Source organism: Geotrypetes seraphini, chromosome 10 (genome assembly GCF_902459505.1).
Source record: "Geotrypetes seraphini chromosome 10, aGeoSer1.1, whole genome shotgun sequence".
In the NCBI taxonomy this organism is placed as follows: Eukaryota; Metazoa; Chordata; class Amphibia; order Gymnophiona; family Dermophiidae; genus Geotrypetes; species Geotrypetes seraphini.
Window position 1 is genome coordinate 10,705,001 of NC_047093.1, and position 25,755 is coordinate 10,730,755.

Consider the following 25,755-nt stretch of genomic DNA (forward strand, 5'->3'; position numbering starts at 1 on the left):
AGTACAGTGGAACCTTGGTTTACCAGTATAATTCGTTCCAGAAGCATGCTCGTAAACCAAATTGCTCGTATATCAAAGCAAGTTTCCCCATAGGAAGTAAGGGAAACTGCTTTGATTGGTTCCACCTCCTCCCCCCCCCCCCCGAAGCTACCGGCGCTGCTCCATTCTCCTCCCCCTTGAGGAATCCGACGCTGTTCCAAACCCCTCCCCGCGATCTGGCTTCCCCCCCTGCGAACCGGCATCCTCCCCCCACTCGCGTTGCCCCCCTCCACCGCAATACTACTTCCCCCCCCCTCCCCGAGCACGTCAATGACACTTCCTTTACCCGACTTGGTACCAGTGTCGGTGCCCGAAGATCCTCCCTCTTCTGGCGTGGCCTGGGCTGTGCGGTGCATTGGAAATCCTCCCTCTTCTGGTCTGGGCTGGGCTGGCTTTGAGCATTTGCGCATGCTCAAAGCCTTCTGGTCTCGCTCTCTCCAAGGCAGTGAGAGGGCGAGTTAAGCAACAGTATGCCTGATTTTTTTTTTTCACCCAATTTGGAACCACGAGTGGAATTTCTGATGGAATAATTACCCTCCAAGGGGGCAGGTGAAAATCTTATGCAAAGAATCGTCTTGCAAGGAGTAATCAAAGCAGAACCACCGGGGTCCCATAGCCCATTTTATTACGTCAAGGTGGACAGTTTTGATTATTGCAGTGCTTAATATCTTTTCAGTGCAATGTATCGCTCGTATGAAAGATTTTGTTTTATATATACAGGCAATCCCCGGGTTAAGAACGAGTGACGTTTTTATAAAGCTGTTCTCAAGTCGGATTTGCGTGTAGCTTGGAACTTGCAGATGTTAAAATTCTTGCTGCTTCCCTCTGCTCCTAGCTGACAAAAGGGCCAACTGTCCCTACCAATGTTCCCTCTAAGGTACAGCCTGCACAACCACACACTGTTCTTAATATGGCCACGCATCATTCCTGAATCTGATACAGGAGAAGTATAGGAGTCTATGCCACTGGAAATACTGCTTGGTGAAATCAAATGAAGCAATGACCGCATTCTTAAGTACGAGTCGTACTTAAATCGGGTGTCTGTAACTCGGGGATTGCCTGTATATATATTTCCTAAGTGGTCTACATTGAATGTACAGTATTCTCTTGGTCATTCTCAGTCGGTGGTTTGTGGTCCTATTGATTCGTGGGATTTTCTGACCGTGAACCGCCGACCAGGAGAGGACAGCTGGAGAGGCGGGAGAGAGCAGCCGGAGCACCGGCGAGTGAAGGAAATCACTCGCTGTATGCTCCAACCGCTTCTTCCTGTACTAAAGTCGGGCCTTACCAATCAGGAACTGCTTTGACACGTAGCTCCTGATTGGTAAGGCCCAACTTTAGTGCAGGAAGAGGCAGTCGGAGCATACAGTGAGTGATTTCCTTCACTCGCCGGCGCTCCGGCTGCTCTCTCCTGCCTCTCCCGCTGTCTTCTCCAGTCTCCCCCCACGAAAAACCGTTATTTGCGGTTTTTCAAGATTCGCGGGGGTTCCTGGAAGGGAACTCCCGCGAATATCGGGGGAGTACTGTACTTGATAAGTATTTTGACTCCCCCAGGGCTCATTCTGTTTATTGTGTATCGCAGGTGATGCTCGCAGCTTCCTATTGGTCACTTCTGGCACCTGCAATCGAGATGGCGGATTCTTCTGGGAGTTACGGAGCTTTTGCGTTCTTCCCCGTGGCCGTCGGCTTCACCCTGGGAGCAGCTTTTGTATATTATGCTGATCTGCTGCTGCCTCTGCTGGTGAGTAGCACGCGTTCTGACGTTTTGCGCCGCATTCTCGCATTGCGGAGAGGAATGTCCAGCAGGAAAAAGTGGGGGGGTGAGAGTGCCAGTGGTGTCGCGAGGGTGAGGGGCACCCAGGGCGGTGGTGCTCCTCCCCTGCCCTCTGCCTTCACACGCTCCTTCCCCGCCTTCTCCTGCCGAATGCGTATGGCGTTCCTTCTCCCGTACCTCTGCAATGTTCCTGGTGCGAGCGGCAACTTCCAGCCGGCTCTTCCTCCTATGTCACTTCCTAGGCGCGGATCCAGGACGTGACGTCAAGAGGAAGAGCTGGTGCGACAGCAGGTTGGGGGTTGGTTGCTGCTTGCGCCAGGAACGTTACAGAGGGGAAGGAAAGCGTCGCACACAAACGCGGGGGTGGGGCGGAGTGGAGGATGGAAGACAGCAGACCGCTTCCCCCCCTACCCCCTTTACGACGCCACTGGATAGTGCTTTTTGTGTCGGTCTTTGGTGAGTACTTTATAGTTCTGAACACCACAACTTCAAATGGATATTATGGTGGAGGTATCTTAAGTAAGGCCAGGTTACCTCAACAATACGCCCTCACTTGGCCACCTGAAGGGAAGCAGAGCTAGCCTGCATAGCTAGGAGGGAAGGCCTTAGGTAGAGAGAGAGAGTTAAAATCCCTAGAAACAGAGCAAGGAGGCCCAGAAGAGGGAGGAAGGGTTCTCTATGGGATTTTCAGAGGGCGTAATAGGACAGAGTACGGTACTGGGGTTCAAGAAAGGATTGGACAGTTTCCTGCTGGAAAAGGGGATGGAGGGGTTCAGATAGAGGATTACTGCACAGGTCCTGGACCTGTTGGGCCGCCGCGTGAGCGGACTGCCGGGCACGAAGGACCTCAGGTCTGACCCAGCGGAGGCATTGCTTATGTTCTTATGTCTGAAGAAGAGAACTGACCCTTTACATACGTCTCTGTTACCTGTGTGGAACAGAATAGAAGAATGTCAAGGGGAGGAACAGTCTTTTCCGTCGGATTCCTGATCCTGTATATCTAGCCCACTATACTAGGGAACTTCAATTAAATAAAGTGATATATATATATCAGCTTTCATTAATCACCTTGAAATACCACAGTATATAAATAATCACTTCAAGACTTTAAATGTGCTTATTAGTGAACGCTCAGACCCACAACTATAACCCTAGTGAAAAATCACGGAGTCAGCTGTGTATGGAGACCATCATCGTGTGTTCACTCAATTGGAAACAATGACAAACTTATCTGGTATATTTGGTGGTAATATTGCCAACACAGCTGCTCCGGGCACTTCCTTAATCACCATAACTGGTACATTTCACTGACCATAACTGGAGCAGCTGTGTTGGCAATATTATCACCAAATATACCAGATAAGTTTGTCATTGTTTTCAATTGAGTGAACACACGATGATGGTCTCCATACACAGCTGATTCCATGATTTTTCACTAGGGTTATAGTTGTGGGTCTGAGCGTTCACTAATAAGCACATTTAAAGTCTTGAAGTGATTATTTATATACTGTGGTATTTCAAGGTGATTAATGAAACCTGTATATCTAGGCCAGAATTAGACCCTGGTCTGTATAATTCTGTTTTGATCTGCTCCATACCAGGTTTGAGCTGACTCAGGGAGGACTTTTCACTGATCCACAACAGACTTAATTTAATTGCAAGATGCCCAGTCTGTGCAGGAATGGGCTAGGGTAGATTTGGTTTACCTTTATCCCCGGCTGTTTTCGATAGAGGTTCAGTGCTGCTGTTGCACCTTCATTACCACAGTTATAAATAGAATGAAATTAGTCATGAGGGTGGCTGCTAAAGTGGTCAGTGGTCTTTGTTATAAAGCGCATTGGGGGCAGATTTAAAGATCTCAATATGTATACTTTGGAAGAAAGGTAGGAGAGGTGAGAGATAATACAGATGTTTTTAATACCTAGGTGGCATAAATGCAAAGGAAGCTCTGGAATGAGGGTGCTTAGGATGAAAGTAAAAAGGGACAGACTGCGGAATAACCTGAGGAAATACTTTGCTACTGACCAGAGTGATGGATGTGTGGAATGGCCTCCCACTGGAGATGGTATAGAGAGAGAGACCGTATCACAAGCTGGAGACAAGTATAGAGGATCTCTAAGGGAGAGGATAGTAGACGGTTTGGACAGCCATGCTTTCTCGGTCTGTTTGTTGCCCTCTTTCTGGTTGCACGTCTCACTTGTCATACAAAGAAGGAAAGGCAGGCAAGATGTCGTAAAACAACCTGCAGGAGCATTTATCGATATAAACAAAGTCCCGCTATGTTTACTTGGCTGGATAACAAAGCTAGGGTCCCAACTAGGATCCCATTTTCGGCTCTCTGGATTGCCTTCTTCAGTCCCGGCTTTTCAACAGAAGATCTGATACAATTACATCGGTAAGAAGCAATACGGTTTGGTGTCTCTCAAGCGAGGCAAGTTTTTCCCCTCTTCGTTTGCTTTGCTCACTTGTCATGCTCCATCTTGCTCTCTTGCATTTACTCTTGCTTTGTCTTATTTATTTATTTACTTTTGCTCTTAAGAACATAAGAATAGCCTTACTGGGTCAGACCAGTGGCCAATCCAGGTCCCTAGTACCTGGCCAAAACCCAAGGAGTAGCAACATTCCATATAGAATCCCAAACAATAGCAAGATTCCGGAATCCCAGAGAGTAACAAGATTCTAGAATCCCAAGGAGCAGCAACATTCCATGCTACCAATCCAGGGCAAGCAGTGGCTTCCCCCATGTCTTTCTCAATAACAAGACTATGGACTTTTCCTCCAGGAACTTGTCCAAAAACCAGCTACGCCAGTGGTCTCAAACTCGCGGCCCGGGGGCTACATGCGGCCCCCCAGGTACTATTTTGAGGCCCTCGGTATGTTTATCGTAATCACAAAAGTAAAATTAAAGTTTCTTGATTATACGTCTCTTTAGCTATAAATGACAATATTATTATTAAGACTTAGCCAAAAGGAAAGATTTATAAACTATAAAGAGTTTTATCTCATGCAAAATTGTTATTTCTTTAATAAGACATTAACTATTTTTTTTGCGGCCCTCCATGTACCTACAAATTCAAAATGTGGCCCTGCAAAGGTTTGAGTTTGAGACCACTGAGCTACGCTATCCGCTCTTACCACAACCTTTGGCAATGCGTTCCAGAACTTAACTATTTTCTGAGTAAAAAAATATTTCCTCCTATTGGTTTTAAAAGTATTTTCGTGTAACTTTATCGAGTGTCCCCTAGTCTTTGATGGAGTGAAAATATCAATCCACTTGTACCTGTTTTACTTCACTCAGGATTTTGTAGACTTCAGTCCTATCTCCCCTCAGCCGTCTCTTTTCCAAGCTGAAGAGCCCCAACCGTTTTAGTCTTTCCTCATACGAGAGGAGTTCCAATCCCTTTACCATCTTGGTCGCTCTTTGAACCTTTTTTAGCACCACTATATCTTTCTTGAGATAAAGGAGACCAGAATTTTGTCTTTTACTACTTTTGCTCTTCCTTGCGTTTTGTCTCTTTTGTGCTGTTTTCCTTACTGTCTTTCTGCCTTTCATTGCCTGTATGTGGAATTGTGGCATGTGACTTTTTTTTTTGTTATCTCAGTTCAGTTTTGCGCCTCAGGAGGCTGCAAGATCCTGAAACCCTGAGTAAACTTGTTCCTCTTCTTGTTTGGGAAGCTTGTGCAAAACTGGTTTGGGGAAAAAACCAGAACTGGATAAGCCATTTGAGGGGTCAGAGGGAATGGAGTTTGCAGGCATCCCCACCCTGATGAAGAAGCGAGAGGAAACCAATCCAGTTGCCTTCCCCGTGGCTTCCATTTTAGTAGAGCTTTGGACGATCAGAGGTACCCGTGTCTGAGCCAGAAATCGCCAGCCGTGAAACAAGTTGAGGCTTTTGCTTTGGAAAGGACATATGTCTCTAGACTCTGTAGGATGTGACCTTTTTTGCAGTCTCTCACAGATGCATAATTCACTCTTCAGAAACAAAAGTGGCTCAGCCACTGGCGGTCATTAATCTTTCTGTCATTTGGATGCAAATGAAGATAGTCTCTGTGTGGGAAATCCCTGGCACTGCAACCGAGCGCTGGCGCACCCTACCTTGGCTCCTTCTAATAGGTTTGCCGGTAATTTGTAAGGTGTAGCTTTATATCTTAAAGGTGAAAGTTGTGGTATTTGTTTGCGTCTTTGAAGGGCACTAGGAAATCAGCCGTCTCTTTTCCAAGCTGAAGAGCCTTAACCTTTTTACTCTCGTACAAGGAAAGATTTAAAAGGTTAGGGCTCTTCAGCTTGGAAAAGAGACGGCTGAGGGGAGAAAGGATTTTGTAGACTTCAATCATGAGTGGAGTAGAATTGGGTACAAGTGGATCGATTTTTCGCTCTGTCAAAAATGACAAAAGTCTAGGGGACATTTGACCAAGTTACAGGTCCAACTAAAACTTAGGCACCCATATGAGCGCTTAAGCACGCTTTAGAGTAGCGATTTCATAACAAGGTGCCTAACACAAAGCCACACCCACGTCTAACATTTGCATAGGGCCTATTTTTTTTTTTTGAAGGGCACCTAAATTTTAAAAAGCGCTTTGTTTGCAAAATTTTGTCAGTGGCTCCCAAATCTTCAGAAAATTTTGCAAAGAGTGATTGCTGATTCTGCCCTTTGGTCTTACACGTCCAGGGTGGGTTGGCATGTATTTTTCAATTCTCAATTAGAGTGTAGTTCTTAGATATAATTATGAGGGGGGGTGATGATTTTTTTTTTGTCATAGATTATAATTGTAATTGTATTTAAGTGCTTTTATAGAATTATATCATTGTATTTTATTTTGCACTTTTAAATGAATTTTTTTTGCACTTTAAAATGAATAAAGAAATAAAAAAAAGAAGTGCCTTGTTACAGAATTTGGGTCTTAATGTGTTAAAGTTACGGTAACCCAACCTATTAAAAATAAAGACAGGACATGGGGTGAGGTGCACTGACGGAGATTTCTGTGGTGGTCTCAGTACTGGAATAACAAGGGGTGCTGCCTAGCAAGAGTGAGGTACATTAGGGGTGGGTGTGTGTGTGGTAGGGGCTTAGTACTGGAATACCTGGGCTAATTTTGGGCAAGGAGTAAAGTGCATTAGCAGAGCTGCTAGAACAGAATAAATGTGTGTGTGGAAGGGGTTTAGGGCAAGAGTGAGGTGTTTTGGTAGAACTGGATGTGTATATGGAGGAGGTCTCGGTACTGCAAGGACAAGGATGGTCTGCATTTCTCTCCCTGTATGTTTTTAGGTATCACTTCCACTCCCTTAATTTCCCTGTGATATGCAGAAACCCCTCCAAAGCCTGAAAGCATTAAATGAGAGGGTGCGAGTGGGAATACACGTCGTAAGGCCTTGCCTACAGTCTCCAGGAGAGCAGTAGAAAGAGCCCTGGCTTCACTAACTGACCCCAAAATTACCCTTAAAAGGATGACACTTTAGAGAGGATGAGAATGTGAGGACGTGGATGAGAGAGGCAGCAGAACATTTTCAAGCGCCTGACTGAACTAATTGCTAGTGCAGCAAGATCAAGATGGTCACAAATATTCACTTATGCCTGCTTTCCTTCCATATTTTCGTCGCCTTTCCTTTTACAGGGATTTTCTCTTCGTCTGGCATTTTTCTGCTCTGGGTCACGCTGGGTTTGAGGGTGGGAGGGAGCAAGTCCCAGTGTGGTGATAGCTGGTGAGCTCTTTGTGTGGAGTGATGGAGTGTATCCCTGTGTATTATAGAGTCCCAGGCTGGGGAACTGGAGCTCCAAGTGGCTCGCAGGCAGAAGCTCCACCCGGACCTGTTGTAGGAGCTGAGATGTGTTGCTGGTGTTTCCTGCCTAATCCTTCAGGGCCAGCTGGTTCAAAGCACGTCCCACTGATGCTGATTTTTACAGCCTGAGCATCTGGAAGGCATTTGATTCTCTTAAATTTCTTCCGTTTTCATGCTGCACTAGAGAGGTTTGGATTGGCTTGAGACAAATCCAGCTCTGTCTTGGTGATTTAGGAGCTGATTTTAGAATCAGCCGCCAAAGTGAATGCAGCTGGTACACGGGTAGAAAGTGGCAATTTTTTTTTTTTTAGACAGGGAAAGCAGAGCTAAGAAATCTGAGTCAGAGGTGGTGAAAATGTAACAATTTTAATCAAGCTTCAAAACGAAGAAAAAAAAAAACCCTATCTAATATAATAAAACGCTAGGCCGCGCATGCGCACTCCCATCACATGCGTCCGTTTTCCGTGAGCTGTAGCGACCCATAGGAAGTGCGCATGCGCGGCTTACGGTCTGCCCTGCTCCCTGGTAAATTTTATCATTTTATACTTTACACATACATATGGCGTATCTTTATTCTAGATATAAAGTTATATTTACCAATATTTTAGTTGCAGAACAAAAGCTGTAAAGCCTATTCCAGTGCTATTCAGAAAGCCTCTTAGCGCCAAGCAGCAGTGCCAAAGTTTCAAGTTAATTAGGTATTTATATACTTCCTACCAAGGTTTATTTAAGCGGTTTTACAATCAGGTACTCAAGCATTTTTCCTATCTGTCCCGGTGGGCTCGCAATCTAATGTACCTGGGGCTATGGACTGAGTGACTTGCCCAGGGTCACAAGGAGCAGGGTGGGGTTTGAACCCACAACCCCAGGGTGCTGAGGCTGTAGAATTCAACCACTGCGCCACACGCTCCTCCAAAGCGTGCTCCCGCTCGGAACCGCTCAGTGGCTGAAGCCGGGATGCGCGGCTTCGACCGACTGGGTTAGCGGCGGGTCAGGAGGTGGAAAGCTCGCTCCTGCCTGCTACACCTCTGGCCCACCGGGGATTCCAGTGGTAGAGGAGGTACAATTGGCTGGGCAGGGAGGGGGGACAGGGTGGCAAGCCTGGGAGAGAGGGAAGGGGGCTGGGTGCAGAGCCTGACAAGGGAGGGAGGGGGTGCTGGGTGCAGATCATGGCAGGGCACTTTAATATTAAGCCACCCGACTTATATTCGAGTCAACCATTTTTCCTCCTTTTTGGTCTATACCAATGGTCTCCAACTCAAACCCTTTGCAGGGCCACATTTTGGGATTTGTAGGTACTTGGAGGGCCTCAGAAAAAATAGTTAATGTCTTATTAAAGAAATGAGTTTTCCATGAGGTAGAACTCTTTATAGTTTCTAAATCTTTCCTTTTAGCTAAGTCTTAATAATAATAATGCAATTTATAGCTAAAGAGACAGATAAGAACATAACATAAGAACATAAGAAGTGCCATCTCCGGATCAGACCTTCGGTCCATCAAGTCCGGCGATCCGCACACGCGGAGGCCCTGCTAGGTATACACCTGGCTTATTTTATAGCCAACCATATCTCTATATGCCTCTCTCAAGGAGATATGCATCTAGTTTGCCCTTGAAGCCTAGGACTGTCGATTCTGCAATAATCTCCCCTGGGAGAGTATTCCAGATGTCCACCACTCTCTGTGTGAAGCAGAACTTCCTGATATTAGTCCTGAACTTGCCCCCCCCTTAGCTTCATTTTATGTCCTCTTGTCCGTGTCAAATTGGACAATGTAAATAATCTTCTCTGCTCTATTTTGTCGATTCCTTTCAGTATTTTGAAGGTCTCGATCATATCCCCACGCATTCTCCTTTTCTCAAGGGAGAACAATCCCAGTGTTTTAAGTCGATCCTCATATTCCAGTTTCTCCATACCCTTCACTAGTTTAGTTGCTCGCCTCTGCACCCTCTCCAGCAGTTTTATATCCTTCTTTAGGTAGGGAGACCAATGTTGGACGCAGTATTCCAAGTGTGGTCTGACCATTGCCCTATAAAGCGGCATTATAACTTTCTCCGATCTACTCGAGATTCCTTTCTTTATCATGCCCAACATTCTATTTGCCTTATTTGCCGCTGCCGCGCATTGTGCCGACGGCTTCAGGGTCCTATCTATCAGTACACCCAGATCCCTTTCTTGTTCACTTTTTCCCAGAGTTGCACCTGACATTCTGTACTCGTATTCCTTATTTTTACTGCCTAAATGCATTACCTTGCATTTCTCCACATTGAACTTCATCTGCCATTTCTCCGCCCAGTTTTCTAACCGACACAAATCGCTCTGGAGTTCCTCACTGTCCTCCTGCGATCTGATTTCCCGGCAGAGTTTTGTGTCGTCTGCAAACTTGATGATCTCACTGGATGTTCCGTTTTCCAGGTCATTGATATAAATATTAAAAAGGATCGGCCCAAGTACCGAGCCCTGGGGTACACCACTAGTCACTTTCTCCCAGTCGGAGAACTTCCCATTTATGCCCACTCTCTGCTTCCTATTTTCCAGCCATTTGCCTATCCATCTTTGTATATCTCCCTCTATGCCATGGCTTTGTAGTTTCCTGAGAAGTCTTTCGTGTGGAACTTTGTCGAACGCTTTCTGGAAGTCCAAGTATATTATGTCCACCGGCTTTCCACTATCAATTTGCTCGTTCACGGTCTCAAAGAATTGGAGTAAATTCGTCAAACACGATTTCCCTTTCCTGAATCCATGTTGACTGGGTTTCATCAAGTCGTGTGTGTCCTAGTGCTGAACTATGCTATCCTTGATCAGTGATTCAATCATCTTGCCGGGGACAGACGTAAGACTCACAGGTCTATAGTTGCCCGGTTCTCCTCTCGATCCTTTTTTGAAAATTGGCGTGACGTTTGCTTTCTTCCAGTCGTCTGGTATCTGACCAGTTCTGATTGACAGGTTTGCAAGTTTTTGCAATAACTCTCCGATTTCAACCTTCAATTCCTTCAAGACTCTTGGGTGAATTTCATCCGGTCCAGGGGATTTGTCACTTTTAAGTTTGTCGATCTGATAGTATATCTGATCTAAGTTCACTTCAACTGTGGTGAGGCTGTCCTCTATTTCTCCTGTAAACAGTTTCTCCGCTTCAGGTATTGTTGAGGTGTCCTCCTTCGTAAAGACGGACGCAAAGAAGGAATTTAGTTTGTCTGCGATTTGTTTATCTTCCTTGATGTACCCTTTTCTTCCCTTGTCGTCCAGGGGTCCCACTGCCTCTTTTGCAGGTTTTTTCCCTTTCACGTATCTAAAGAAGGGCTTGAAGTTTTTAGCCTCCCGGGCTATTTTTTCCTCATAGTCCTGTTTTGCATCCCTCACCGCCTTGTGACATTTCTTCTGTTCATCTTTATGTTTGTTCCAGGCTTCGGTTGTCTTCGTGCATTTCCATTTTCTGAAAGAGTCCTTCTTTTCTTTTATGGCTTCCTTCACCTGTATGGTAAGCCATGCCGGTTCTCCTTTGCCTTTAGTTCTCCGATCTTTGGAAATCCTCGGAATGTAGAAATCTTGTGCTTCTGCAATAGTATTTTTCAATAGGCACCATGCCTGATCTACTGTTTCAAGTTTGTCCACCATCTTCTCGAGTCGTTTTGTTACCATGGCTCTCATGCAATCGTATTTACCCTTTTTAAAGTTTAAGGTGGTGGTTAAGGTTTTGGTATGTTTCCCTTTCCCGATGTCAAGTTTAAAGTTGATTACATTGTGATCACTCGTTCCCAGTGGAACCATGACTTCTACTTCTGTTATCGGTCCGGTGAGACCATTTAGGACCAAGTCCAAGGTGGCGTCTCCTCTTGTCGGCTCTTTTACCATTTGCTCCAGGAAGCAATCCCCTAGCACCTCCAGGAACTTGGCCTCCTTGCCGCAGTTGGAGGCTCCTAGTTTCCAGTCTATTCCTGGGAAATTGAAGTCTCCCAATATAACTACATTGCCTGTCTTGCATACTTGTTTGATTTCCTCCATCATTTCTGAGTCAGTGACCTCCGCCTGTCTTGGGGGACGATAGTAAAGGCCAATTTTTGTATCTGCACCATTGTGACCAGGAATTTTGATCCAGAGGGACTCCAGCTTCTCTTTCCTGTCAGTTGTAATCATTCCAACAGAATCTATTCCTTCCTTAACATATAGGGCAATACCTCCACCTTTCTGCCCTTCTCGATCCCTTCTATATAGTTTGTATCCCTGTAGTACTGTGTCCCATTTATTTTCTTCATTCCACCATGTTTCTGTTATGCCAATGATATCCATGTTCTCATGTCTTGCTATCGTCTCTAGTTCTCCCATTTTGTTTCCTAGACTTCTAGCATTTGTATACATACATCTAAGTTCCCTTTGTGTTACCTTTTTGGACCTTCTACTCTTGGCTGTCCTTACAGTTTCATTTACGGTATCCTTTACTGCTCCTGTGTTGTCTCTCATGTTTGCTGTGTGGTCATCCCCTCCTGTGTCTGAGTTGTCCCTTCCTGCTTGTTCTCCTTTGTTGGCTGTGAGGTCGACCTCTCTTGTGTATGAGTAGTAGTCCTTTGTTTCTACGTCGGGGCGTCCTGTTGTCCGTGCCATCGACCGGTGGTCGACTGTCGGCTTTCCCCTGTCCTTCAGTTTAAAGCCTTCTCTATTGCTTTCTTCATGTTGCCTGCCAAAACTCTTGCTCCTGTTTTATTATACTTCTGTGATTATGATAAACATACCAAAGGCCTCAAAATAGTACCTGGCAGGCCGCAAGTTTGAGACCACTGGTCTATACGGTACCATTTCCCTTCTCCGGAAAAGATTTGGTCCTATATTAATACCTTTCAAGTATTTAAACATCTATCGTATCTCCACTGTCCCTCCTCTCCTCCAGAGTCTTCTAGGTTTGTTCTTTTGGCGCAGACCCCCTGCCATTCTCATCGCCTTCCTCTGCTTCAGTTCTTCTTGTATCCTTCACCAAATAGGGAAGATTAGGGGCTTAATTACCGTATTTTCTCGCATATAACGCGCGCGTTATACGTGGTTTTTACAAACCGCGCATACCCTTGCACGTTATACGCGTGAGCGCGTTGTACAAAATTTTTTTTACATAGTTTCCCCCCCCCGACGCCCGATTCATCACCCGGAAGAAGCACTCGCACTCCCACCCCGAAGGACCACTCGCACCCCCACCTGAAGGACTGCTCGCACCCCCACAGCCTCCCCCCCTCCCCCATGGAGAAGCTGTCTACCTTGTTTCCGGATGCCAGCCCAGCTGCTTCCTCTGCCGGCGGTCCTGCCCCTTCTCAGAGCCCTGTGCTGCGCTGCTTCCTCTTCAGGCGGTCCCGCCCTTTCTCTGATGTCAGAGAAAGGGTGGGACCGCCGGAAGAAAAAGCAGCGCAGCAGGGCTCAGAGAAGGGGCGGGACCGCCGGCAGAGAAAACAGCTGGGCTCGCTGGCATCTGGAAACAAGGTAGACTGCTTCTCCATGGGGGAGGGGGGTGAGGCTGTGGGGGTGCGAGCGGTCCTTCGGGGTGGGGGTGCGAGCGCTCCTTCGGGGTGGGGGTGCGAGCGGTCCTTCAGGGTGGGGGTGCGGGTGCGTGCGAACGGTCCTTCGGGTAGGGGTGTGAGCGGTCCTTCAGGGTGGGGGTGCGAGCGGTCCTTCAGGGTGGGGGTGCGGGTGCGTGCAAGCGGTCCTTCGGGGTGGGGGTGCGAGCGGTCCTGCGGGGGGGGGGGGGTGAATCGGACGTCGGGGGAGGCATCAGGCTTTCAGGGTAGGGACAGGACTTCAAGGAGGAAAGGAGAGTCGGGGCAGGCGAAAACAGAGTCGGGGTCTCCAGAGGAGAGTCGGGGCGGGCGAAAGGAGAGTCAGGCAGCATGCGCGGTATACGGGTGTGCGCGGTATATAAAAATTTATATACATAAATATGTGTTTTTTGCGCGCTATACCCATGTGCGCGTTTTACACGGGTGCGCGTTATCTATGTGAAAATACGGTACTCGAAATTGGGCCCTTCGTGGGAAGAGTCACTGTCGAAAAATGGACTGGCAGAGCCCATTAATATAATTCAAGGAAGTTTGATGTAAGATATCACAGGCTTTAAAAAAAAACAACAACCCCAAAACAACCTTTGCTCTCTTTTGAGCAACAAAATGGACAGGACATTTATTGGTCATGTGCTGACCTTTTGATCTCCCAAGATGAAGCCACAGTCCCTTGTTTTGATGCTGAAATGGACTGATTATTTTATCTGTTTGGAATGTGACCAGGTCTGGGCGAAGAGCTTAATTAAAGACTGAAGTCTGGAGCAGTGGCGTAGCGAGGGTGAGAGGTGCCCGGGGCGTTGTTGTCCCTCCCCCACCCTCTTCTCTACCCCCCCTTCCTGTCGTGCGCACGCCCCTTCCCCCGTAACCTCTTGAACGTTCCCGGCGCAAGCAGCAACTCCAACCTGCTGCTCACGCCAGTGTTGGCTCTTCCTGTGACATCACTTCCTAAGCGCGGGTCCAGGAAGTGACATCGGAGGAAGAGCCAGCGCTGGCGCGAGCAGCAGGTTGGGTTGCTGCTTTCGCTGGGAACGTTAGAGGTACAGGGGAAGAGAAGGGGCGCTTGCACTCGGTAGTGGGGGAGGGGGAGGGAGAGGAGGACAGGTGCCGGCGCCCCTACCAAGATGGTGCCTGCGGCGGACTGCCCCCCCCCTTACTGTGCCACTGGTCTGGAGGCATTTCAGAGACAGATTTCCCCTTGGCCCATTGAGCTGGGAGATATTAGGAGCTGTGAAGTTGGGAGATTTTTTTTTTTTTTCTTACAGGTTTTGTGCTTGAATTTGAAAGTACTCAGCTCTTTACTGCGTGGAACAGTCTCCCGGAAGAGGTGGTGGAGACAGAGACTGTGTCTGAATTCAAAAGGGCTTAGGATAGGCACATGGGATCTCTCGGAGAGAGAAAGAGATAATGGTCTGCGAATGGGCAGACTGGATAGGCCTTTATCTGCCATCATGTTTCTATAAAACTTCTACAAAAAGAGAATTACTAATCTTAAATATTGTAACAAAAACTTATTTATAAATAATTAATAGTGCTCAGTGAAAGCCAGGGTGAACTATAAAATACACGAGTGCAGGACTTCCAGTTCATCAGGCTTAAATCATCATTGCACTCCTCCCTCCCTACCAATAAATATGATGGTTTAAAAACAGCAATAAATAAGAGTAGAGGAGTACTTATCTCTGCTGGAATAGTTGTATCGTCCTGGGTTCAGCGGCAAATCCAAATTAGTGCTCCCCAATCAAAAACAAAAATTCAAAAATCACAATCATATGGATTATTTGAACTGATGTCCTATGTATGGATTTTCTGGATTGATGAATGCAGTGGATGCAATGGATTGAGGAGTGCAATGATGATTTAAGCCTGATGAACTGGAAGTCCTGCACTCGTGTATTTTATAGTTCACCCTGGCTTTCACTGAGCACTATTAATTATTTATAAATAAGTTTTTTTGTTACAATATTTAAGGTTAGTAATTCTCTTTTTGTAGAAGTTTTAATTGATAGAGAATTGGATATATAAATATTTGATACTTCCACTTATAGTGAATCTATGTTTCTATAACCATAAAGCTCTTTGACCTCACAATGCAGGTGTAAAGAGCCTTAGCCTATAGGAAGAGGAGATGCAAATGTTAAGAGCCTTAGCCAATAGGGAGAGGAGGAGATAGTGGATGCTGCGGATGGGCCATTTGGCCTTTATCTGCCATCATGTTTCTATAACCATAAAGCTCTATGACCTCACAATGCAGGTGTAAAGAGCCTTAGCCTATAGGAAGAGGAGATGCAAATGTTAAGAGCCTTAGCCAATAGGGAGAGGAGGAGATAGTGGATGCTGCGGATGGGCCATTTGGCCTTTATCTGCCATCAGGTTTCTATAACCATAAAGCTCTATGACCTCACAATGCAGGTGTAAAGAGCCTTAGCCTATAGGAAGAGGAGATGCAAATGTTAAGAGCCTTAGCCAATAGGGAGAGGAGGAGATAGTGGATGCTGCGGATGGGCCATTTGGCCTTTATCTGCCATCAGGTTTCTATGTTTCTATAACCATAAAGCTCTATGACCTCACAATGCAGGTGCAAAGAGCCTTAGCCTATAGGAAGAGGAGATGCAAATGTTAAGAGCCTTAGCCAATAGGGAGAGGAGGAGATAGTGGATGCTGCGGATGGGCCATTTGGCCTTTATCTGCCATCAGGTTTCTATGTTTCTATAACCATAAAGCTCTATGACCTCACAATGCAGGTGCAAAGAGCCTTAGCCTATAGGAAGAGGAGATGCAAATGTTAAGAGCCTTAGCCAATAAGGAGAGGAGGAGATATTGGATGCTGCGGATGGGCCATTTGGCCTTTATCTGCCATCATGTTTCTATAACCATAAAGCTCTATGACCTCACAATGCAGGTGTAAAGAGCCTTAGCCTATAGGAAGAGGAGATGCAAATGTTAAGAGCCTTAGCCAATAGGGAGAGGAGGAGATAGTGGATGCTGCGGATGGGCCATTTGGCCTTTATCTGCCATCAGGTTTCTATATTTCTATAACCATAAAGCTCTATGACCTCACAATGCAGGTGCAAAGAGCCTTAGCCTATAGGAAGAGGAGATGCAAATGTTAAGAGCCTTAGCCAATAGGGAGAGGAGGAGATAGTGGATGCTGCGGATGGGCCATTTGGCCTTTATCTGCCATCATGTTTCTATAACCATAAAGCTCTATGACCTCACAATGCAGGTGTAAAGAGCCTTAGCCTATAGGAAGAGGAGATGCAAATGTTAAGAGCCTTAGCCAATAGGGAGAGGAGGAGATAGTGGATGCTGCGGATGGGCCATTTGGCCTTTATCTGCCATCAGGTTTCTATATTTCTATAACCATAAAGCTCTATGACCTCACAATGCAGGTGTAAAGAGCCTTAGCCTATAGGAAGAGGAGATGCAAATGTTAAGAGCCTTAGCCAATAGGGAGAGGAGGAGATAGTGGATGCTGCAAATGGGCTATTTAGCCTTTATCTGCCATCAGGTTTCTATGTTTCTAAAAGGCCCTCCATGGAAATGTATTGTGATCTAATCTCTGTGCACTTCCTTCTTGACACAGACAAGCTCTTACAGGGACCTGCATTAGCCTTCTCTCACTCTGTGCTGTGTACTAGAGTATGACACAGGGAAAAAATTTGTCCCCGTCACTGCCCCGTCCCCGCGACCACCATCCCTATCCCGCTCCATCCCCACGATACTGTCCCTGCCCCATCCCTGCAACCACTACCCTGCCCTGTTCCCGCGACTACTGTCCCCGTAGCATCCATACAAGCCTCAGAACTGCGATATTTAGCTTATTCCATCCTTTTATAAGTCAAAGTTCTGGCTGCTGAACTAGAGAAAGAGATGTTCAGCTGGCAGGGCTTTGTTTATAAATTTTTATCAACACAACTAATATACTACTTTATCCTAAAGGGGGGGGGGGAAAAAAAAGAAATAGAAATTTTTTTTTACCTTTGTTGTCTGGTTTCTGCTTTCCTCATCTCATCCAATTTCTTCCATCCACTGTCTGTCTTCTCTCTGCGTCTTCCATTTGCTTTGTTACTGTGCCTCTCCCTTCAACCCCCCAATTAGTCTAGTACCCATCTTCTTTCCTCCGCTCCCCCCATAGTCTGGCATATCTGTCTTCTTCCCTTCCAGATTCTTCTCCCTACTCTCTGTTTCCCATTTCCCTTCAGCATCTTCTCCCACTGTCTTTTCCCCATTTCCCTTTAGCGTCTTCTCCCCATTCTGTCTTCCACATTTCCCTTAAGCGTCTGTTCCTCTCCACTCCCCTTTAACATCTGTTCCATTCCTTTCCACCACCACCCTTCCGTCTTGCCACCCCCTTCAGTGTCTGTTCCTTTCTACTGCCCTTCAGCACCCCTCCCTCTTACATTCGTGGCGCATTACAATGTAATTTGTGCAAGCCGCCGGAGTCTGCGAGCTTGGTCCCCGTCCCATCCCCACAAACCATCTCACTTCTGTATTCCTATTTTCCCCATTTCTAATATCTCCCAAATGTATCTGGCATTGCACCCCCCTGTGTCCATATACCATCCCCATGTATGTCCCCTTTATGTCTCTGTCCCTATGCCCCCATGCACATAATAACATAGTAACATAGTAACATAGTAGATGAAGGCAGATAAAGACCCGAATGGTCCTTCCAGTCTGCCCAACCTGATTCAATTAAAATTTTTTTTTTTTTAATTTTTAAATTTTTTCTTCTTAGCTATTTCTGGGCAAGAATCCAAAGCTTTACCCGGTACTGTGCTTGGGTTCCAACTGCCGAAATCTCTGTTAAGACTTACTCCAGCCCATCTACTCCCTCCCAGCCATTGAAGCCCTCCCCTGCCCATCCTCCATCAAACGGCCATATACAGACACAGACCGTGCAAGTCTGCCCAGTAATTGGCCTAGTTCAATATTTAATATTATTTTCGGATTCTAAATCTTCTGTGTTTATCCCACGCTTCTTTGAACTCAGTCACAGTTTTACTCTCCACCACCTCTCTCGGGAGCGTATTCCAGGCATCCACTACCCTCTCCGTAAAGTAGAATTTCCTAACATTGCCCCTGAATCTACCACCCCTCAACCTCAGATTATGTCCTCTGGTTTTACCATTTTCCTTTCTCTGGAAAAGATTTTGTTCTACGTTAATACTCTTCAAGTATTTGAACGTCTGAATCCTATCTCCCCTGCCTCTCCTTTCCTCTAGGGTATACATATTCAGGGCTTCCAGTCTCTCCTTATATGTCTTCTGGCGCAAGCCTCCTATCATTTTCGTCGCCCTCCTCTGGACCGCCTCAAGTCTTCTTACGTCTTTCGCCAGATACGGTCTCCAAAACTGAACACAATACTCCAAGTGGGGCCTCACCAATGACCTGTACAGGGGCATCAACACCTTCTTCCTTCTACTGACTACGCCTCTCTTTATACAGCCCAGCATCCTTCTGGCAGCAGCCACTGCACATAATTTCCCCTCTGTTTCTGTTACCGTACTGTGTCCAGATTTCCCCTGTCTTCCTCTTCCACACCAATGTGTCTCTTCTCTGCAACCCCATCTAGCTTCTTTCCCTCTTTCTTCCCCCCCCTGCTTCCAGCATCTGGCTCACCTGCCTTTCCTCCCCTTTCTTTCCTGCTGTGGGTTTCTTTTTCTCCCTCTTCATCCCCTTGGCCCAGAATCTCTTTCCCTTTCACTCCCTCCATCCTAGTGTGAGCCGGAAACACGCCCAATCATGGATCGTGCGGTCCAGCAGTCCCCTCCCTCCTGATCGCAGCGTTCCGCCGTCTCCTTCCCTCCACCTCACCTTAGGTGCTGACCTTAATTCTTCTTCTCCCAGCTGCATGCTTTCAGTAAGCTGTGCACGTGCGGCTGCTTGAATTGTTGAATCTTCTCCTCCGACGCAACCAGAAACAGGAAGCTGCATCAGAGGAGAAGATTCAGCAACTTAAGCAGCTGTGCGCGGGTCTTATTGAAAGCGTGCGGCTGGGAGAAGAAGAACTAAAGTTGGCAGTCGGCACCTAAGGTGAGGTGAAGGGAGGGAGATGGCAGGACGCAGGATGCGGCGATCGGGTGGGGATGCTGGACCGCGCGATCCGTGATCGCTTCACTGCGGAGACAAGACCATTCACCGCTCCACGGGGCGGTGAATGGCCTTGTCCCCGTCCCCGCAGTGACCACTATTTTTTTTTCTCTCCCCATTTCGGCGGGTTACCTGTGGATAACAACCACCGTGTCATTCTCTACTGTTTACTGTATCTTGGAACTGATAAGCCTGGGGCATCTGTTTTTGGTATGCAGTGTGCAAACACCTGGAGTCCCTGGCTGTTCACACTTCACCCTGCCTTCACCTCATTTAAAAATATTACTATCTACATGAAATAGCCTCTTTGTCTGAATAGATTACAATTAATTCAGAATACTGCTGCGAAGCTGATTTTTGAAAAAGGTAAATTTGACCACATGACCCCTTTGCTTCAGAGTCTTCATTGGCTCCCGATTTATTTTAGAATTCAATTGAAATGCGCTTGTATTTCTTTTAAAATTCGAATCCTCTTATTCCTTTATTTCGGAACGTTTACCGATTCTCCTTTGCAAGAGGTATCCAACAATTTAGGGCTCCTTTTTATCAAGCTGCGGTAGGTGGTTAATATGAGGAATACCGCGCGTTCAACCGCCTGCCGTGCTAGTCTCTAATGCCTCCATTGACGAGGCGTTAAGTTTTTTGGTGTGCCGCGGGGGTTAGCGCGTGATGAAATTTCTGACGCGTTAACCCCTGTAGCGCACCTTGATAAAAGGAGCCCTTAAACTCTCGCTTCCTTCTAAAAAAGGGGTTAAAGGAGTCAAGATCTTCAGTCAATCGTTGGTCTTTAAACTCTCTCAACTCTGGAATGATCTCCCCCTTTTTTTTTTAAGGAGTTCCAGTTCGTTTCAATTTTTCCGTAAATCTTTAAAAACAACTCTATTTGCCAAACATTTTGAAAATTAATTCTTTTGAAATTTTGCTCTTATCTTCTATTTATCATTTGCAAATCATTCCCTGTTCATTTAATTGCTGTAAACAGAGTCGAGCCTTCTCAGAATGATACAAAGTTAAGCTTTAGTTTTTAGTTTTTAGACTACTGTACGCAATAATAATAAATATTAGTTTGGAACACTCTCTGAATCAATATTCTTTCGTTATACAAGTTTGTCCCTACTTTAATTTTTTGGATTATCAGAGGATAACACAATGAAGCCGGCGGCGCAATGTGCAGCGGCCTCAAAAAAAGCGAGCAGAATGTTGGGTATTATCAAAAAAGGTATCACTACCAGAACGAAGGAAGTTATCCTGCCACTGTATCGAGCAATGGTGCGCCCACATCTGGAATACTGCGTCCAATACTGGTCGCCATACCTCAAGAAGGACATGGCAATACTCGAGAGAGTCCAGAGGAGAGCAACGAGGATGATAAAGGGTATGGAGAACCTTTCATATGCCGAACGGTTAGACAGGCTGGGGCTCTTTACCCTGGAAAAGCGGAGACTGAGAGGGGACATGATAGAGACTTATAAAATCATGAAAGGCATAGAGAAGGTGGAGAGGGACAGATTCTTTAGACTAGCAGGGACAACAAAAACAAGAGGTCATTCAGAAAAACTTAGAGGAGATAGATTCATAACGAATGCAAGGAAGCTCTTCTTCACTCAACGGGTGGTAGACACCTGGAACGCGCTTCCCGGAGAGGTGATAAGACAGAGTACAATTCTGGGGTTCAAAAAGGAACTGGATGACTTCCTGGAAGCGAAGGGGATAACAGGGTACAGATAGAGTTTTACCTTACAGGACATTGAGCGAATAGGGTATGGACATTTTAGGTTAGGTAGGGAACACTTTCAGGTCATGAACCTGGAGGGCCGCCGCGGGAGCGGACTGCCTGGCACGATGGACCCCTGGTCTGACCCGGCAGAGGCAATGCTTATGTTCTTATTCCAAGGTGATCCTCCTAAATAACTTTTTGTTAGTGCTATTTTCACCATGTGGTATGGACTCTGCCTAAAGATTGAAAGTGACACTGCATGTGGTGGTGTCCCTATCGGGTTCTGTGGATGACATCACCCACATGTGAGAGCATAAGCCTGCTGTCCTCCGAGAACGCTTGCTACAGGTTAGTATCTTTGCTTTTCTAGCGGGTTTCAAGCAGAGGTACCAGAGAGGAATTTGGGATTTAGGAAATTTGGGGATTGGAAGAGATGAGAGGACAATGACTGGAAATGACAATTTGAGATTAACGAGATAATCTGGTATTTTCTATTTTTGTAAATCATCAGAAGAATTTATGGTGTTAGAAATTGATGTTTCCCTGAAGAACTTAAAATATCTGGGTTGTTTTGTATGGTGTCTTTGGTCTCTATCTAGCTTTTCTTTGGGATCTGTGTTCCCAACAGCCTTTAAACCAGGAGTTCTCAATCCAGTCCTCAGGTCACCCATAGCCAGTCTGGTTTTCAGAATACCTGCAATGAATTTGCACGAGAGATTTGCATTCAGTAGAGGCAGTGCATATAATTGCATCTCATGCCTCGTCTTGTGGATATCTTAAAAAACGGACTGGTTCTGTGTCCTGAGGACTGACTGGATTGAGAACCCCTGTCCTAAACTAAAATGTGTATATTGGCCATGAGGGAGAGCTCTTCTGAGCAAACGAATCTCCCGCGTTCATAGGTGATAACCTGAAATCTAGACCTGCGTTTAGACTCTGAAGCTGGGTGTAGGAAGATTTTTCATTCTTGAGTGCCCTGACAGAGCCCTATGAATACGAAATTATTTGAATAAGATCCTTCCTAGATGTTTTCAAGAGTTTCTTCAGTTGAATGTCTGAGTGGGGACGATTTTCATCTGGTTTGTCTGCCTTTATTTCTAATCAGATCACTAAGGCATCATTTCCTGTCTGGTATTTCTTTTTTTAAAATTTATATATTTATATCCTGCTTTTCTCAAGGCGAGTTACAACATGGCACATACATAATTAACTCAATATCTCCAAACCATTATTACAGGGAATAATTTGTATGATGCGTTTCTTGGGAGTATAAATATGTAAACATATATTCTTTTAACAGTAAAACCTTGGTTTACGAGCATAATTCGTTCTGAAAACGTACTTGTAATCCAAAACACTCGTATATCAAAGTGAATTTTCCCCATAAGAAATAATGGAAACTCAGATGATTCGTTCCACAACTCAAAAACTTTAATACAAAATACTATATGTACGCGTATTGCAAGACCTCACTTGTTTAGAACAGTCACTACACTCTTGCAGCGTCAGAGAGAGAAGAACCATTGGCTCAGTGGTGATGATGTGACGCGTGTATACTGTATGTACTCGTATTGCAAGACGCGTATATACTTTATGTACTCGTATTGCAAGACGCGTGTATACTGTATGTACTTGTATTGCGTTTAGAACAGTCACTCCACTCCCGCAGCGTCAGAGAGAGAAGAACCATCGGCTCAGTCATGACGCGTGTATACTGTATGTACTCGTATCGCACGACCTCGCTCGTTTAGAACAGTCACTCCACTCCCGCAGCGTCAGAGAGAGAAGAGCCATCGGCTCAGTTATGATGATGTGACGCGTGTATACTGTATGTACTCGTATTGCAAGACCTTGCTCATTTACAACAGTCACTACACTCCCACAGCGTCAGAGAAAGAAGAACCATCGGCTCAGTCGTGATGATGTGACGCGTGTATACTGTATGTACTCGTATCGCAAGACCTCGCTCGTTTAGAACAGTCACTACACTCCTGCAGCGTCAGAGAGAAGAACCATCGGCTCAGTCGTGATGATGTGATCAGGTTTCAGGTTTATTTAAAATTTGATAGTATTGCCTATAAAACTTCTAGGCGATGTACATATTAAAAATAAAATCATTATTTTACAGCTTAAAAATTAAACCAACTTAGACATAGACTAACTTGATACAGGAGGAAAACGGAAAGAAAGTAGACGTGTAAAAGGAAAATAAGCCTAGCCTCTTTATATCCGAACTGAAGGCATTTATCCTTTAAGAAAACATAAGCTAAAGAAAGAGGAGTCACACAGAGCTTTACTCTTCAAAAGCATCTTTATATAGGAAAGTTTTGAAGGAACTCTTGCATTTGTCTGGAGATGGCACGCTTCTGAGAAAAGAGGGCATAGAGTTCCATAACTGAGGGGCATACACTGACTCTTTCGTTGCGTCTTCTATCAGATCACAGAGTGGTGTATACCGTATGTACTCGTATTGCAAGACATGCTTGTATATCAAGTTAAAATTTAATGAAATGTTTTGCTTGTCTTGCAAAACAAGTGACTTGCAATACAAGGTTTTACTGTAAAGTGCTCCCCCGTGAATTTGCGGTCCACGATTCGCGGTCCCAGTCATTTGCGGTATTTTCCAACTGCGAATAACCGGGCAGGAGAGGGCAGCCGGAGCATCGGCAAGTGAAGGAAATCGCTCGGTGTATGCTTCAACCGCCTCTTCCTGTACTAAAATCGGGCCTCACTCCAGGAGCTGCTTTGACATGCAGCTCCCAATTGGTGAGGCCCGTCTTGATTACAGAAAGAGGCGGTCGGAGCATACTGCGAGTGATTTACTTCATTCGCCAGCGCTCCAGCTGCCCTCTCCTGCCTCTCTGGCTGCCCTCTCCTGTGGTCCCCTGCTGCTAACCGTATTTGCGGTTTTTCAACATTCGCTGGGGTTCCTGGAATGGAACCCCCGCGAATATAGGGAGAGTACTGTATTTGTAAAAATAAAATGTCTCCATCAGTCTGATTTTTAAAATTTCTCTCCTTATTATTGATTAATGGTTTGTAGTGTGGAATGTTGCTACTATTCAGGTTTGACCTTGATTGGCCTCTATTGGAAAGAGGATACTGGGCTAGATGCAGGGCTGTGGAGTTGGTAGATAAATCCTTCGACTCCGACTCCTCAGTTTCTGGTACCCACGACTCCGACTTCAGGTACCCCAAATTGTCTCCGCTTCCACAGCCCTGGCTAGATGAACAATTGGTCCGACCCAGTAAGGCTGTTCTTATGCTTATAGGGAAGGGGTTTGAGGTTTGACTGTATTGCTACTGTTGGCTTGAGTCAGAGAGACCTGCATGATGTGGTAGTTAATGGTTTTAGAAACTAGTGTTACTAGTGTGTCAGGGAGCATGGGAAGCGCTGGCACAGGTGACCGATTTTGAGCGTGATTGTGAGACATACGAGAGGAAGCTTGAGAAGTTGAGTGGAGGATGTGGGCATGGGGGAGAGACTTGGTGGGGTGGCATTTATGACCTTTAAAAAGATGGCAAATCTCAGCTGAGCAGATTGATGGGACATTTTGGTCTATCTGCCATCATGAACTCATGTGAATTACGTTGCATTTCCCCAGCAGTGTTGTGAATTACTTATCGTGGAGAGAAGGCAGGGCTGGTCCCCATCTGAAGTACAAAGACTTTGCCCATTCACTTGTTCTTCCCCAAGATGGACTCGCTGCCAAATCCTGTGGTTAAGAGAGCAACTTTCGGAGTGTGTGTGTGCGTGCAGGGGCGCCTTTCGGAAGTTTATCTTGAAGGCTGAGTGAGGAGGTGCTTGGAGGGAGAAGTCTAAACTAAACTAAACTAAACCTTAGATTTGTATACCGCACCATCTCCACAAGCGTAGAGCTCGGCACGGTTTACAGGGTTAGGTTGAAAAGGAGCTACAATGAAGGGCTATAGGAAAGGAGCTAGGAAGATAAAGAACCAAAGAGCGGGAGGTGTTAGATTTTTGAAAAGAGCCAAGTTTTCAGGTGTTTGCGGAAGGATTGGAGGGAACTTGAAACTCTGAGCTACTGTTCTATGTGAGCCTTATAATCCATGAGAAAATCTGTGTCTCTACTTTCTGCATCATAAACAAAAAAATCTTGAATCTTCTACTTGATGTAGAACAGAACTTGTGGCAGAGGTTCCCCCCCCTTCAGTTTTTTAGGTTACATATCATCTTCTTTTCCTCAAAAGAGACCCCAAAGCAATTCAAATCTTAGAAAATAAATTTATATAGTACTATACCCCTTATTTTAGAAGTTTTGTTCCTGTTTTCAATGTCTAAAAACCAGCAATTGAAGTACATCCTCCTGACAAGGGGGAGTGGTCTGGGTGTATTTTGGGCGGGATTAGGTAGGGGGCAAAATATGGAAGTCCATCCGTCTTGAACATTTGTATTTAGACTTGGTACTTAGCACGTCCAGGTTGCACAAAGATGCTCTGAAGGAATTAGGGAAGTCATCCTCTTAACCCCTCAGTGGCTGCTGTCCTACCCTCCTTCTAATGAGGGATACTGGCTCTGTGGCAGCTTCAGGAGCTATGGACATTCATGGTACACATTTTTTAAAAATAGACCTCCATGTGAATTGGAGGGGTAGCGTAATAATAAGAGCAGCGGGACGGAGAACTAGAGAATGACATGGTGGCAAAATTCATTACTGTTCCGTCCCCATGGATAATTGCAGGAAACAATCTTCATGTCATTCTTTAAGGAGAGGGGGAAGAACCAGAGTATAAATGGCCACAGCCACTGATCCTCAAGCCTTGCATTGAAGAATGCTGGTGAAGGACTGAGGTTGAGATAC

At 45.7% G+C, this 25,755-nt stretch overlaps 1 protein-coding gene across 2 annotated transcripts in view; it reads left to right on the forward strand.

Annotated features, from left to right (window-relative positions):
* SLC39A11 (solute carrier family 39 member 11) overlaps nt 1-25,755 on the forward strand; it is a 549,521-nt gene that overhangs the window by 92,854 nt on the left and 430,912 nt on the right. For both annotated transcript variants that reach the window (XM_033962153.1, XM_033962155.1), the window contains exon 4: nt 1,622-1,780. In XM_033962153.1, the coding sequence (XP_033818044.1) occupies nt 1,622-1,780 (159 nt within the window). The remainder of the gene's footprint in view (nt 1-1,621; nt 1,781-25,755) is intronic.